The sequence below is a fragment of the Eleginops maclovinus genome, chromosome 22, assembly GCF_036324505.1.
Source record: "Eleginops maclovinus isolate JMC-PN-2008 ecotype Puerto Natales chromosome 22, JC_Emac_rtc_rv5, whole genome shotgun sequence".
NCBI lineage: Eukaryota > Metazoa > Chordata > Actinopteri > Perciformes > Eleginopidae > Eleginops > Eleginops maclovinus.
In genome coordinates, this window is record NC_086370.1 from 23421974 (window position 1) to 23436289 (window position 14316).

At 43.5% G+C, this 14316-nt stretch overlaps 1 protein-coding gene across 1 annotated transcript in view; it reads right to left on the minus strand.

The window, feature by feature from the left end:
• Positions 1 to 12594: 12594 nt before the first annotated feature.
• Positions 12595 to 14316, minus strand: part of LOC134858883 (cytochrome P450 26C1) — an 8829-nt gene continuing 7107 nt past the window's right edge. The window contains exon 7 of the mRNA XM_063875081.1: positions 12595 to 14316. This exon is cut by the window's right edge and continues 58 nt beyond it. Coding sequence (XP_063731151.1) covers positions 14030 to 14316 — 287 coding nt within the window. The 3' untranslated portion in view covers positions 12595 to 14029.

Consider the following 14316-nt stretch of genomic DNA (forward strand, 5'->3'; position numbering starts at 1 on the left):
GAAGAAGAAGAAGAAGAAGAAGAAGAAGAAGAAGAAGAAGAAGAAGAAGAAGAAGAAGAAGAAGAAGAAGAAGAAGAAGAAGAAGAAGAAGGATCATGTTCTTGAACGCACCTCATAGGAGAGTTTTCAAAATGGCCTCAGTCACAAGAACCATCAAAGTGGAGAGGATGAGGGGAATGGATTTTAAATCAGTTTGGAGTTGCATTTTTTGTTTGGTTATGAACCTGTAAACTACCCCATCAGTCTGAAGGCTGAGCCAGTGTTTGGGAAAGAGAGGATCAGGAGTGTAACTGGTTCAAGAGGTTATAAATGTCCTTTCTCATGATGAACACACAGCAGCTCCATCAAACCTATTTAGGGATGTATTTTTGGTGAAGCTGGTGAAAGCATTTTGGTTTGGCAGCACATTTCCTGTGTGGTTAGGCCTCAGTGTTTCCAGTTGCAGCAGGCTGCTCTTTTTTAATCAAACTAGCTCGAATTAATAATTGTACACAACCAGACAACAACAAAAAATCCAGGAGTGTGTCTCCAGCTTCTTTCCTTAGGATTTGTACACAGGTTCATTGCTTTAAAGAGATCTGTTTGAAACCCAAACTCATTGCGAGTTTACGTCTAGCAGCGAGTTTAAAGGAAGAGGATTACCAATTACCGATTCAGGCAGTAGGCGTATATAGATTAACCCTTAAAGTATTAGCCTCCAGAACAGAAGACAGGAGAGAAACATCTGATCCCTTCAGGACTATGAAAAGAAGTTTGAACATTTGAGATAGAAAAAAAGTCAGACATTTTGAAAATAAATGAAGAATCTTTAAGAAAAAGTCAGAAATTCAAAAAAGTCGAAATTTGAAAAAAAAAATCTGAAGTTTGAACTGGAAATAAAAATGGAAATAAACAAAACAAGATGAGAGGGGCCACATGAAGAACGAGTTAGAATAATATGAGGATAGTGGGACATTTTTAAAAGTCGAAATTTAGAAGAAAATAAAACCTCTTCAATTTTTAGGGGAAAAAAACAGATTTTTAAAATCGCTTTTTAGAAAGAAAATCCAGAAATTTGAAAAATAGTCTAGTTTTAGGAATGTATTGTGTATTCTTACATAATTCTGTTGCATGTAATCTGTTTCTCCCACAGCCCGCTGGTTGCATAACATCTGTTCCTGTGGGAGTGAGGGTAAGTAAAGGTTCCTCAGGTCTGAAAAATAATCTGTTTTCAATTTAACCTTTAAGAAAGGAACTTTAACTTCAGTATGTAGAGTCTCTACTTTAAAGAGTCCTCTCCTGCTGATGTTCAGGTGTATATCAGTATGTAGAGTCTCTACTTTAAAGAGTCCTCTCCTGCTGATGTTCAGGTGTATATCAGTATGTAGAGTCTCTACTTTAAAGAGTCCTCTCCTGCTGATGTTCAGGTGTATATCAGTATGTAGAGTCTCTACTTTAAAGAGTCCTCTCCTGCTGATGTTCAGGTGTATATCAGTATGTAGTGTCTCTACTTTAAAGAGTCCTCTCCTGCTGATGTTCAGGTGTATATCAGTATGTAGAGTCTCTACTTTAAAGTGTCCTCTCCTGCTGATGTTCAGGTGTATATCAGTATGTAGTGTCTCTACTTTAAAGAGTCCTCTCCTGCTGATGTTCAGGTGTATATCAGTATGTAGTGTCTCTACTTTAAAGAGTCCTCTCCTGCTGATGTTCAGGTGTATATCAGTATGTACTGTCTCTACTTTAAAGAGTCCTCTCCTGCTGATGTTCAGGTGTATATCAGTATGTAGCGTCTCTACTTTAAAGAGTCCTCTCCTGCTGATGTTCAGGTGTATATCAGTATGTAGTGTCTCTACTTTAAAGAGTCCTCTCCTGCTGATGTTCAGGTGTATATCAGTATGTAGAGTCTCTACTTTAAAGAGTCCTCTCTGCTGATGTTCAGGTGTATATCAGTATGTAGAGTCTCTACTTTAAAGAGTCCTCTCCTGCTGATGTTCAGGTGTATATCATTATGTAGTGTCTCTACTTTAAAGAGTCCTCTCCTGCTGATGTTCAGGTGTATATCAGTATGTAGTGTCTCTACTTTAAAGAGTCCTCTCCTGCTGATGTTCAGATGTATATCAGTATGTAGTGTCTCTACTTTAAAGAGTCCTCTCCTGCTGATGTTCAGGTGTATATCAGTATGTAGAGTCTCTACTTTAAAGAGTCCTCTCCTGCTGATGTTCAGGTGTATATCAGTATGTAGAGTCTCTACTTTAAAGAGTCCTCTCCTGCTGATGTTCAGGTGTATATCAGTATGTAGTGTCTCTACTTTAAAGAGTCCTCTCCTGCTGATGTTCAGGTGTATATCAGTATGTAGAGTCTCTACTTTAAAGAGTCCTCTCCTGCTGATGTTCAGGTGTATATCAGTATGTAGTGTCTCTACTTTAAAGAGTCCTCTCCTGCTGATGTTCAGGTGTATATCAGTATGTAGTGTCTCTACTTTAAAGAGTCCTCTCCTGCTGAAGTTCAGTTTCAGGATGATGGTTTAGAAGAAGGTCATAATTCATAATAATCGCCATAAAAGACCTCAAACATTTGCAAACTGTTTGCATTTTCAGTCTGTTTTCAGTCATGAACAGTAAGTGTTCGTGTGTGTGTGTGTGTGTGTGTGTGTGTGTGTGTGTGTGTGTGTGTGTGTGTGTGTTTGTTGTTTCCTACCTGCACATACCTGAGCCTGCTTTTCTTTAACATCTCTAATTCTATGTGGTTGCTAGGATAGCCTACACTTTGTTTTTACATGTGCTCATTTACTGTGTGTATATGTGTGTGTGTGTGTGTGTGTGTGTGTGTGTGTGTGTGTGTGTGTGTGTGTGTGTGTGTGTGTGTGTGTGTGTGTGTGTGTGTGTGTGTGTGTGTGTGTGTGTGTGTGTGTGGAGTCGGTACAATTTGCCGTGAGGTGAGCCTCGGACGCAGGCGGCCTGTAGTCACGCCGTGGAAGATCTGGCTGAGGTTCAGAAATGAGGTGAAGAGTTTAACCTCTAATCACTTTTTAGTGTGTGTGTGTGTGTGTGTGTGTGAGTTGAACTTGCATGAACCTGCGTGCGGCTTCATCTAAAGGTGAGCGTCTCTGAGACATAAACTCTTGGTCAGCAGGGCGCGGCTCACCTGCCACATGGATTCTTTTAAAAAGAAGCTAAATAAAAATCTCTTCCCAGCTCGGCATAACGTACCCAGACGTTGCATTGAGAATTTGATCTTGTGTTGATAAAATAAAACCAGTAGTTCTTCTTGCACGTTGAGCCCGGCGGCTACAGCTACACTTTAAATGACTTTTTTAAGGTTGACTTTCTTCCTTACAGGCATCAACGTTTTAGTTTGTTTAAGTTCACCGTGGAGAACAACATGTAGAGACTCGTGTTCGCTATAGGGAGAAGAATCACCTTCATGTGGGGTAACATAATGATCACTATTAAAAGAGGAAGATTTATGGGTGGTTGCAGAGATGACGTATTTCTGTGTTGAACCCTGAAGGTAGCATCTCTCCAATGGGATTTCTCAGAAAATAATCTGTCAATCAAACGTTTGGTTGAGCAGGATAATATTAACACCACTTTATGATTTCTGAAGTGAAAAGCTAATGTTGGGCTATAAGGAACTACAGCACTGTCACATGACTTCACGTCTCCACCGCTAAGCTAAAGGAGGCTAATGTTGGGCTATAAAGGAACTACAGCACGGTCACATGACTTCACGTCTCCACCGCTAAGCTAAAGGCGGCTAACGTTGGGCTATAAAGGAACTACAGCACGGTCACATGACTTCATGTCTCCACCGCTAAGCTAAAGGAGGCTAATGTTGGGCTATAAAGGAACTGCAGCACGGTCACATGACTTCACGTCTCCACCGCTAAGCTAAAGGAGGCTAATGTTGGGCTATAGAGGAACTACAGCACGGTCACATGACTTCACGTCTCCACCGCTAAGCTAAAGGAGGCTAATGTTGGGCTATAGAGGAACTACAGCACGGTCACATGACTTCACGTCTCCACCGCTAAGCTAAAGGAGGCTAATGTTGGGCTATAGAGGAACTACAGCACGGTCACATGACTTCACGTCTCCACCGCTAAGCTAAAGGCGGCTAATGTTGGGCTATAGAGGAACTACAGCACGGTCACATGACTTCACGTCTCCACCGCTAAGCTAAAGGAGGCTAATGTTGGGCTATAGAGGAACTACAGCACGGTCACATGACTTCACGTCTCCACCGCTAAGCTAAAGGCGGTTATGTTGGGCTATAGAGGAACTACAGCACGGTCACATGACTTCATGTCTCCACCGCTAAGCTAAAGGAGGCTAATGTTGGGCTATAGAGGAACTACAGCACGGTCACATGACTTCACGTCTCCACCGCTAAGCTAAAGGCGGCTAATGTTGGGCTATAAAGGAACTACAGCACGGTCACATGACTTCAGGTCACCACCGCTAAGCTAAAGCCGGCTAATGTTGGGCTATAAAGGAACTACAGCACGGTCACATGACTTCAGTCACCACCGCTAAGCTAAAGGCGGCTAATGTTGGGCTATAAAGGAACTACAGCACGGTCACATGACTTCACGTCACCACCGCTAAGCTAAAGGAGGCTAATGTTCTGTGATGATGTTTATTCGTCCCATTTAGACGCTTGTTGGCGACCATCCTTTTTAATTCCACCAGTGGGGTATTTACTGACGTGTTTTATGTCATGAAATAAATGTTCCCTCTCTAAAAGCTTCCAGTGGCTCTGAGAGGATCAGAACTTTCAGACCACTTGTTGCTAATAGAGGGATATTTACTCCAACGGGAACAGAGTGTAACCCCAGGTCACTGCACTCGGCAACAACACTGACACAAAGACACACAGACTCTGCTTTTACAGCAGACTACATATCTGAAGCAGTCATGTAGTCTCTGTTCAGAGCGGCAGCAGTAACAGAGGAAGAGAACTCACTGCTCCATAGCCTGTTCAGGTTCTCCCTCTCTATAATCACGTACAGATTGTAGCCAGCGTGCAAAAGTGTTTATGCTTTTGCTATGTTTACACGCTTCTGGCTATCTCTATCTAAGGGCCACTCTTAGGTCTGAAAGTAAAGGTAAAGGTCTCAGCTTTTGACTTTTTGTTGTCGCTGCATTGAAACTTGCATGTTGCACATGTAGCCCCGCCCCTATTAGTGATGTCACAGCAGGTGCATTCATCTTGACAACTGATTGGTAGCAACAAGTAGCATGCTAGGCAGTAGAGAAGCACGTCACTCCTGGTGGATGCAGGAGGTCTAATGAATGATGCATGTGTTCTTAATCTTTGCATAAAACTGAATATGAATATAAGGCTCGCGCTATAACATGCGAAACACACTGACAGACAATAGAGAGCACGAATGCACAACTCATTATTTGACAAGCTACAGGTGGGTGCAATGGATGTCCATATTAGCAAGCAGGTGAAGCACTTCTGGTTAAAATAACAACTAAGAAACATACATCCTTTTCTTTTCCTTGGGGATGAATTAGCTTACCAACTGTATGTCTGGAATGTATTGTCCAAAAGTCACATCTTTTCTTTAAAGCAGTAAAGATCCACGTTCATATGCAACAAACAGAGCTACTAACTCAGGCATTTCTCCCACTTTTCTCTAGCTGCTAACGTGCTCACGGTGCCCGGGTCAGTTCGTGCCCTTCTGTTTTCACGTTGCTGCGCTGTGCTCTGAACAGGCTGCTGAATTATGACGGCCTATCAAAGCAATTTAAAGCCGATGAAAGGAAGCTATTACAACACAACCGAGGTCAAGTTCTGAGGGGAGGGGGTGCAACGACAACACGTTCTGTACGGATAAAGCAGCGGAACACTGATGGAGTTAACCTTCCTGTGTTGTCAGCTAATCCCCGGCTTCGGGAAAACAGCAGCAAAATTAGCCGGATAACAACACCAGGGGTGGTGTTTGTTGTCATTCCGGAGCCAGTTATGCCTGGCGCTGCTTGGCTGTAACGCCGCCGCGGTGACACCTATCTCGCCGCAAAGCTAACACGGAGGGGGTCAGGACCTCGCCGTGTTTTGATTGGCCGGCTGGGAGCCCAGACAGCCGCACAGCGCCGCCAAACACAGACAAACACAGACCTCCAAACAGGAATGTTGGACACAGACCCCACCGTGACCCGGGGTGCGTGTGAGAGTGTGTGTGTTCACTCATGAATTGATGTTTCTGACACACACACACATCGGACTGACAGAACTGCAGGCACACAGCTAGTCTTCAGGTTGAAGTTTGTAGACATTGACAGAGGTCTCTTTGTGTACCTGATCAATCTGTGCTTATTGTTCCTGCACCACTTCAGAAACTGCTCCACTTTGCAGACTTGTAGCATCCTGTGTTTGCATGTTTAAGCAGTTGGTCTGATAGCATATATTAAACACGTATTTTATATGAATACACACACATTTTTGTAAGTATGTGTAGTATACGCATGTTAGAATAGCATGAGGTGCTAACGTCACTTCCGGTCTAAATTAAGCCCCGCCCACTTTCCAGGTGAATCCTGCAGTAAAATAATAGTGTCTTCATGTCTTAAAGCTGCTGAGTCATATACTGCACCTCCAACAACAAATAGATCCAGAGTTCCGGTTCCTTTACTTCCTCTCCAGAGAAAAGGAGAGTAAAAGAAAGGATCAGAAATCTCAGTCTCAGTGACCCACCGGACATCCATCCCCTCTGTCTCTGCCGTCTGACATCTGACCCCATCTCCATATTGCCAGTGGTTTTTGGTGGTGACAATAGTTTAGGATAGTCGTGTTTGAACAAATCTAACTCTGTGTAATTTCCTCCAACACGACTCGGATCAGAGTGTCAGTCGATCTGCGTCCGCTCGTCCAGTCAGGCAGAATGGGTGGATTCACCTGTGTGGGTGAACCATACGTGTGCAGACAATCTTGAAGATTTCCTCACATACTGTGGATTCACCAATGCATGATGACACACACACCCACACACACACACACTCTGGTACAGGAGGCTTTAATGTGCCGCTGGCTGCTGGGTGTGGTGCTCAGTTCATGAATTAAGTGAACTCTTGAACTGTCCTCTGGTATGTGGCAGACAGTCATCCAGACTGCTGCGGAGTCATCTGTCTTAACAAGCCGCTGCAGTCAGATCTCAAATAAAGGAAATATCACTGGTGTCAGAAGAGGTGGAAGAAGAACTCGGATCCTTGAAGTGTGATAAGTAAAAATACAAACGTATTAGCACCCTGTTATACTCCAAGAACCAAAACTAAAGATTACATTTTATTTCACTGGATTTTTATTATTTACTCTCAACACCAAATTTTGCCTCCCAACATGTAGTGTAGTAGAAATATACAGTAGCATAAAAAGTAACAAGTACAGTCAGAATATGCAATAAAGACATAAAATAAAGACCTTAATAAAGTATAACATCTCCAGTCAAACATTAAAGCATAGATAAAGTAGCGTACAATTTAAAAATACTGAGTACCTTAAGGACACTACTCAGGGCTGTTGATAGCTTAAAGGTAAGGCTGGCGGCCCGTTCTAAACCAAAAAGCATCCAATAAAAAGTCACAAAGTCCTAAAGATAAAAAAGAAATAGAACAATAATATATTCATGAAGGTTATCGTAAGAATAAAGCACAGATAAACATTCATTTAAACATAAAAGTGAAGGATAAATAAGTATAAATTAAAATGACAGTAAAACTATGGGATAAGATAAAACACAAGTATTTATATAAATGAGTACATTTCATTTAATTGTCCAATAAAATATATATTTTAAATAAAGTAGCATCAAATGGAACATCCTCAGGTAACGTACCTTTGAATGGAACTTAAAGGCAGTGCTCGGGTAAATGTACTTTCCACCACTGGGTCACAGTCCCGTAAACTCCTGTTTGAGTTTAGATGTAAAGCAGCAGACGGAGTGTGAGGGTCAGAGGTCATGGTCAGCCTGGGGGCACTGGGTCTTGGTCAAGGACACGGCGGCAGGGCAGACGGGGATTTGAACTTGTGACCCTCAGACTCTCGGCTCACATAAACTCTCAGCAGAGCGAGCGCTGGGTCTGTTCTGCGTCTCCCAGCTCTGCGGGCGTCTTCGGCTCGCCCTCCTCCGGGCTGACGGCTGGAATGCTGACATAACAGATGTTGTCTGACAAAGCCAATAATTATCTGCTGTACGGCTCTGTGTCCATACCCTCCCTCTCCACATCCTCCTCCTCCTCCTCCTCCTCACACTGTTTCTCCCCCCTTCACAAAAACACAAACATGGATCCATGCGTGTGGAGCTGGATCTAATGGGATGGGGTATTCAGCCACTTCTAAATATTAGCATTGATTTATGGACTGCTGGGTAAACGTCCTGTGTTTGTTTGACCCATCCTCTCCACAGGGACGTTCTGTCTTCATCCTACCTGTATGTACACCTCTATCTGCCTCACATAGCGCCCTCTCCCTCCGGTTTAGCACCAGCAGCAGAGCAAACACTGATGTCAATCAGAGGTGATTCTCAGCTGCTCTGAGGTCATGGTTTTACAGCAGGAGGACATATGACAGTAAAGTCTGATCTGAGGACATGTTTAATAACTCTGCAGAGTCTCGTGGTGTAGATGCTCTGCTATGAGGAGCTACGACAAGACCCAGAACACATGAGCCGGACTGCAGACTGAGGCTCATGTGGACACTTCAGAAAAACTCTCACTGAATCTATCTGTCTGTCTGTCTGTCTGTCTGTCTGTCTGTCTGTCTGTCTGTCTGTCTGTCTGTCTGTCTGTCTGTCTGTCTGTCTGTCTGTCTGTCTGTCTGTCTGTCTGTCTGTCTGTCTGTCTCTCTCTCTCTCTCTCTCTCTCTATCCAAGGTGTAATTGGTGTCTCTGATATTTAAATTAGAATCATTATTTCACACCCCATGCGTAGACTTGCATTGTGGACCTTTTTGAGCATATCTAATATTGCCAAGGCATGAAATGACACGTAAAACCCCCAAACCTGCAGTGACAACAAGCAAAATGAGTAAAGAAATGAGCATTTTAGTCCCACGCCGTTTGGTGACGCCGGGCTGGAAAACAACACAGTTTTGCCCGGAGGAAAAATACAAAGTCAACAAGCTTTTCTTCAAGCTTGATTTCAAATGACTGCGTTGCTGCACCAGCTCACGGCTGTCGGTTAATTGTCCTCCAAGGACCGCTCTTTACCTCATTATAATAATGAAGCGCTCTCCCAACGACCTGAAACAACCATTTAGAGAAATCTTTACCGATGTTTATCGTTCGTTCTCAACCAGAACACAAGCGACACGAGTCCAGAGAGGTGAGCAGTTCAGGGACAGGTGACGTGTGCAGGGTTTTACACACTAGATCGTGAGAGGAGTTCATTTTTGAGAGCTTTTGACTGAAACCACCTTCCCTCTTTTATACAGACATCTTAACGTCACATTCTTGAAAGTCTGCAGTATGAAATGTACCAAATAAAAGAAAAGGCACATATCTCCCCTTAAAATGTCCCATTAGCAGCAACTCAATTAAGAGATTTAGTAAACAAATAGGCAAAGAATCAGAACTGCAAAAAGAGCCGGGTTATTTCATGTTGATCTGCTCAAATAAAAGCCATACTTGTGTTGAATGCGGTTTATCCTTTGCAGTTGTTTTACAGAGATGTACCTCAAATAATAAAGCAGCAAAACACGTGGATCAATTAACTGTCTACAGGTGTTACATCACAGCCGGGGAGCTGAGGGAACAAGCTTACTAATGTCCGCCAGCTCTCTAGCTATCAGACGAGCTAACTCCTACTTGGTGAATTAGCCACTGAAAATCAATCACTCACTATCTATTTCAGGGGTGTCCAAACTACGGCCCGGGGGCCAAATGCGGCCCACGGCCCACGTTTAATTGGCCCTCAGCTAATGCTAAAAGTATAATGGAATATGTCCACACCTGAGACTTGTTTTCCTATGTTGTACTTCTTAAATATCAATAATGTATGACAGTATTCATGTGTTAATAAGACCAATTTTCAAATAAAGTGAGTCAATTAAAGTAAACATCAAAGCCCAATAACTAACACACCTGAAATAGACCCTTCATATTTCCCCTTATTATCAGCAGTTCAGGCTCCTGTTTTAAGAACTGAGCTGCCAACTAAAGAACTGAAACCCTACGGAGAGCTGAGAGGTTCTTAAAGCATATTCAAGTAGAAAGAAACATGTACCTGCATCTGATTAATTTCCTAACTCATAACTTCACTTATGAGGCGATATACCTCCCCTCTAGTGAGGGGCCCGGAGCTTCCTATCTCTTCCTGTATGTGGCCCTCAGGGAAAAAAGTTTGGACGCCCTGATCTACTTAATTGCTGAGCTCGACACGCTCCACAACAATCCCTCCTGATAGGGTGTTGTCTGACAGAGGTTTTTAGGATGTTCACTGTTGTGTTAAATGTGATGTTTGCACTAAACTTGAGATTCAGTACAGCTTTTGGAGGTTTGTGAAACTTTGGACTGAAACAGTCAGAGAAAGCACAGTGACCAGCTAAATATTGGTTACCTTGGATGGAGCACTCTTGAGTTTCACAACAGCACAGAGACAGTGAACACATCGGGCAGAGCTTGAGATGCTGCACAGCTGCCAGGATCTAACCCCGGTCCGTTCCTACTCCTGAAGTCACACAATGGTTCCCCGGACACCGACTCGGCTCAGAAATGGCAATGTGAACTTTCAATTACACGTACGAAAAAGGAAAAACCACCAAGATTGCAGCGTTGTGGTTCTTCCGAAATAAACTTAGAGAAAACACACGCTGGAGGTGCATCATCTGGCCTCACACACACTGAGCTATAGCTTTATCCAGCTCACCATCTGACCCCTTTTTCCCCCTCATTTTGCAAATTGGTGTCCCTTATCGTGCGCGAGAACTGCCTGTGAACCAGAAAACACACAAATAATAGGAGGAGGAGGCCGGGCAGCTGAACTTTTAGCTTCTCTGCTGAGGTTTTTATAGCTCAGAGGGAAAGGAAAATAGATTTCATGGGACGGATAAAGAAGCAGGAACAGTGCGTTTCGAAATCCCTGTCCGTCGCAATTCTATGTCATTTTGGGTGAAGCTGTGTGTGGGATCTCAGTTCGTCACGCAAATTAAACCTGACTTCACAAACTGGTATAGAGAAAAGAGTCCTCTGTGTCCTCAGGTTGACCCCAGCGGGCCCTCGCTGTCTCTTTAGGACAAAACAAAACCCCAATTAAAAGCTAATAGCTAATGAGGATGGGTTTATGCTGTCAGATTTAAGGGGAGGCTCTACTTTTTTTGGGTTGATTTTAATCGAGAGAGGGTCATTTTTAAGTATTGCATTTCAAGGAGGTTCATATATTTTGATAAAGGTCCCTCTGCATGAAAGCAATTAAAATATTCAGTTGGACTAAAGACGTCTGAAACCAAAACAACCAAATAGACCACTGACCCAGGAGCCTATACTCGTTTCATCGCTGCCTCTGTTGTTCAATGCACAGCAGTGACCGTTAGCCGGTGTCGCGTTGACTTGCGTCCCCCCTCTCTGGTTCCCATGCACCCTCCCATCCTCTGACCGGTCGTCGACCTCTGCAGCCGGTGGCACCGCGGTGAACTCTGGTTCAAAACGTCGCCCAGTTCCCAGTGACTGAGCGTCCATCAGATAAGGGCCTTGGCAGGGTTACGGGGCCCTGCAGCGGACATAATCAGGCCGGGCTGTTTGTGTCCCATTAATTTTCTGCCACATAGCTCCATTCTCTGCCCGTGAATGAAGGCGGTCAGGTGGAGGCTGGAAATGCCCGGTGACCTCAGCAGTGACCACACAGTCCGTGTTGGCTAATGAGGTCAACATGTGAAGTGGGGTCGTTCTACAGCTCTTATAAATACAGTGGATACTAGTAGGTACTTCTTGTTCTCTATTTTACTAACACTGGCTCTCTGTCTGCATTACATTAATGCAGTGGTATAAAGCACTTCTACTCAAGTACTTAAATATTTCCATTTCCTGCTACTTCATCCTCTGCTTCCCTACAACTCTGAGAGACATACTGAACATAGTGTAGTTTCTACTGTATCTACTTTTTACTTTACTACTATTATTGTTACACGGTTTAGTTGAGTACTCTGTTATGATTGGTTAATGTGGACGTCCCATAGGTCTGTTACTAAGGGGAGCAGACCGTTTCTAAGGATAGCAGACTGTTGCTAAGGAGGATCAAGGGACTATGTGCAGTCGTCTCAATCCGCCCAAAGAAGTCCGGTCAATTTAACGTCAGCTGTCGACAAAAGCACAAATGTATATATCAATATAATAATGACTGAGGATTTAGGTTTTGACTTTTGGTCTCAGATTGACTTTTCTCTCAGGATTTGATTTACACCCTATAATTTCACTCTTTCTAAGAATTCATATTCTGACTTGTTTTTTCAGATTATGACTTTTTGTCTCAACTTGACTTTAATCCCAGAATTTGACATTTTCTGAATTGTCCCCCATATTCTTTCTTATACTTACCTCACAACACATGGGAACACTATCAGACATGTTATTCTCGTTGAAAGCATGATACAACGTGGATTTGATCTTCTATTTTACTCTTTACACGGACTGTACAGCAGCTACATCACATACACTCAAACAGGACACGTATATACAGACTCCTTAAAGCGGAGAAAGTGCTATCTCCTTCCACAGATCCATCCGTACCGTAAGATTTCACAGCGCGTCTATTAGGCTTCAAGACAGAAACAGTCCTAAATGTAGACCAATAACAATAATAATACAAATAATAATAGCTTTACTCTCTATATATGCTTCTCTACACAATGAAATATAGCAGTGAGACAAAGTCAGGACATTACAGGTTAGTGTCTCTATCTATTCATAATTACAGCAAGTATCGTTACAGAGTACAAGTACAACATACGTGATACATCTGCATTTTAAATACAGCTTATTCAGAATGCTACTTCATTTGATACACACATAATAGCACTGTTGATGATATATTCATTCATGTTCAGAAAACAGAACAGCTTGAATGTTTGGGTGGCTGCATGTGTCCAAGTGTTTTAAGTTAGAGTCCGGTGTCCGGCGAGGGTCTGGAAATACTGTATATTCCAAACGTGTTCTGAGATTGAATTATGAAAGTCCATTGAGCTGGCAGGCATCCAGTGCCTTGTTCAAAGGCAATTCAGGTTATGAGATGTATAAAAAGAATCCACTGAAAGACTAAAGAACATGACTGGTTTTAAAGTCTCTAAATCCTTTTGATTCTGCAGAGTCATTGGAGGTGGAGTCCCCATTTCTGTCCCTGGACTTGAAGGCTTTTACTGGCTGCATGTTTGTGAGTTTTTGGGAACACCGTCTGATTCAGCACAGCAAGCACATGAAGCGTTTCGATATGTCCTAAGGCCCCGTGTCCACATAGCAGCTCTTTCTGGCCCCTGCTACCAGCGTTTCTGTAAATGTATTGTTCTGTAGAACGGCATGCGCTCAGTTCTTATTGGAATCATTAAGGCGCCTTGAGGACATGGGCCCTGATAGGATGCTGAATTTACCAAGAGGTTAACAACGTGTCAAACCCTGAGTGGATTCTAACATCTGTAAACTGCTTGTGGAAACACTGTCTGACAGTCAAACCTTGCCTTTCCAGATGACCTATTGAGCCCAAACACTTTGGATTTTTTGTTTCAGCTCTGAAAAGAAACTCAAGTGTGCTTGCTGTCCATTCAGCGGGTATTTCCTCAAAGAAGATAAATGCTAGGAAATGAATAACTTAAAGATGTGTGGTGAAAGCTGGGAAGCTCTGGAAAACATTGGGTGGTTGGAAACAAACTTGTGCTACAACAGGAAGTGTTTGTTTGAGGTTTGGACCAAACCCCTGAGGGATGTCCACACGAACCCCTCCTTCATGTCCGTGGTAGCAGAAGGGGTTCTGAACTGCACCATCACAGCCAGGCGAGGTGCTCGTACCTCCTTGGAAGAGTCCAGAGGACAGTACATTTCGTCTTTGGGAGGGGGAGTGATCTAAAGTGGGTGGTTGTAAGTGAAATTCACGTGCAGCCCGTTCACCGGATGTACGATCGGCACTGTCTGCATCTTGGGGAAGTTCTCCGTGGCAAGAGTCCATTTGCACGTCCCGATCAACTCCACAGCCAGAGTCTTTAGGATGACCTGCGCCAGCTCTTTCCCGACGCAGCTCCGAACGCCGCCGCCGAACGGTACGTAGCTGAACCGAGCACATTTACTCTCCTCGCGGTCCGGACCGAACCGATCCGGGTCAAACATTTCGGGGCTCTGGAAGACCGCTGCCG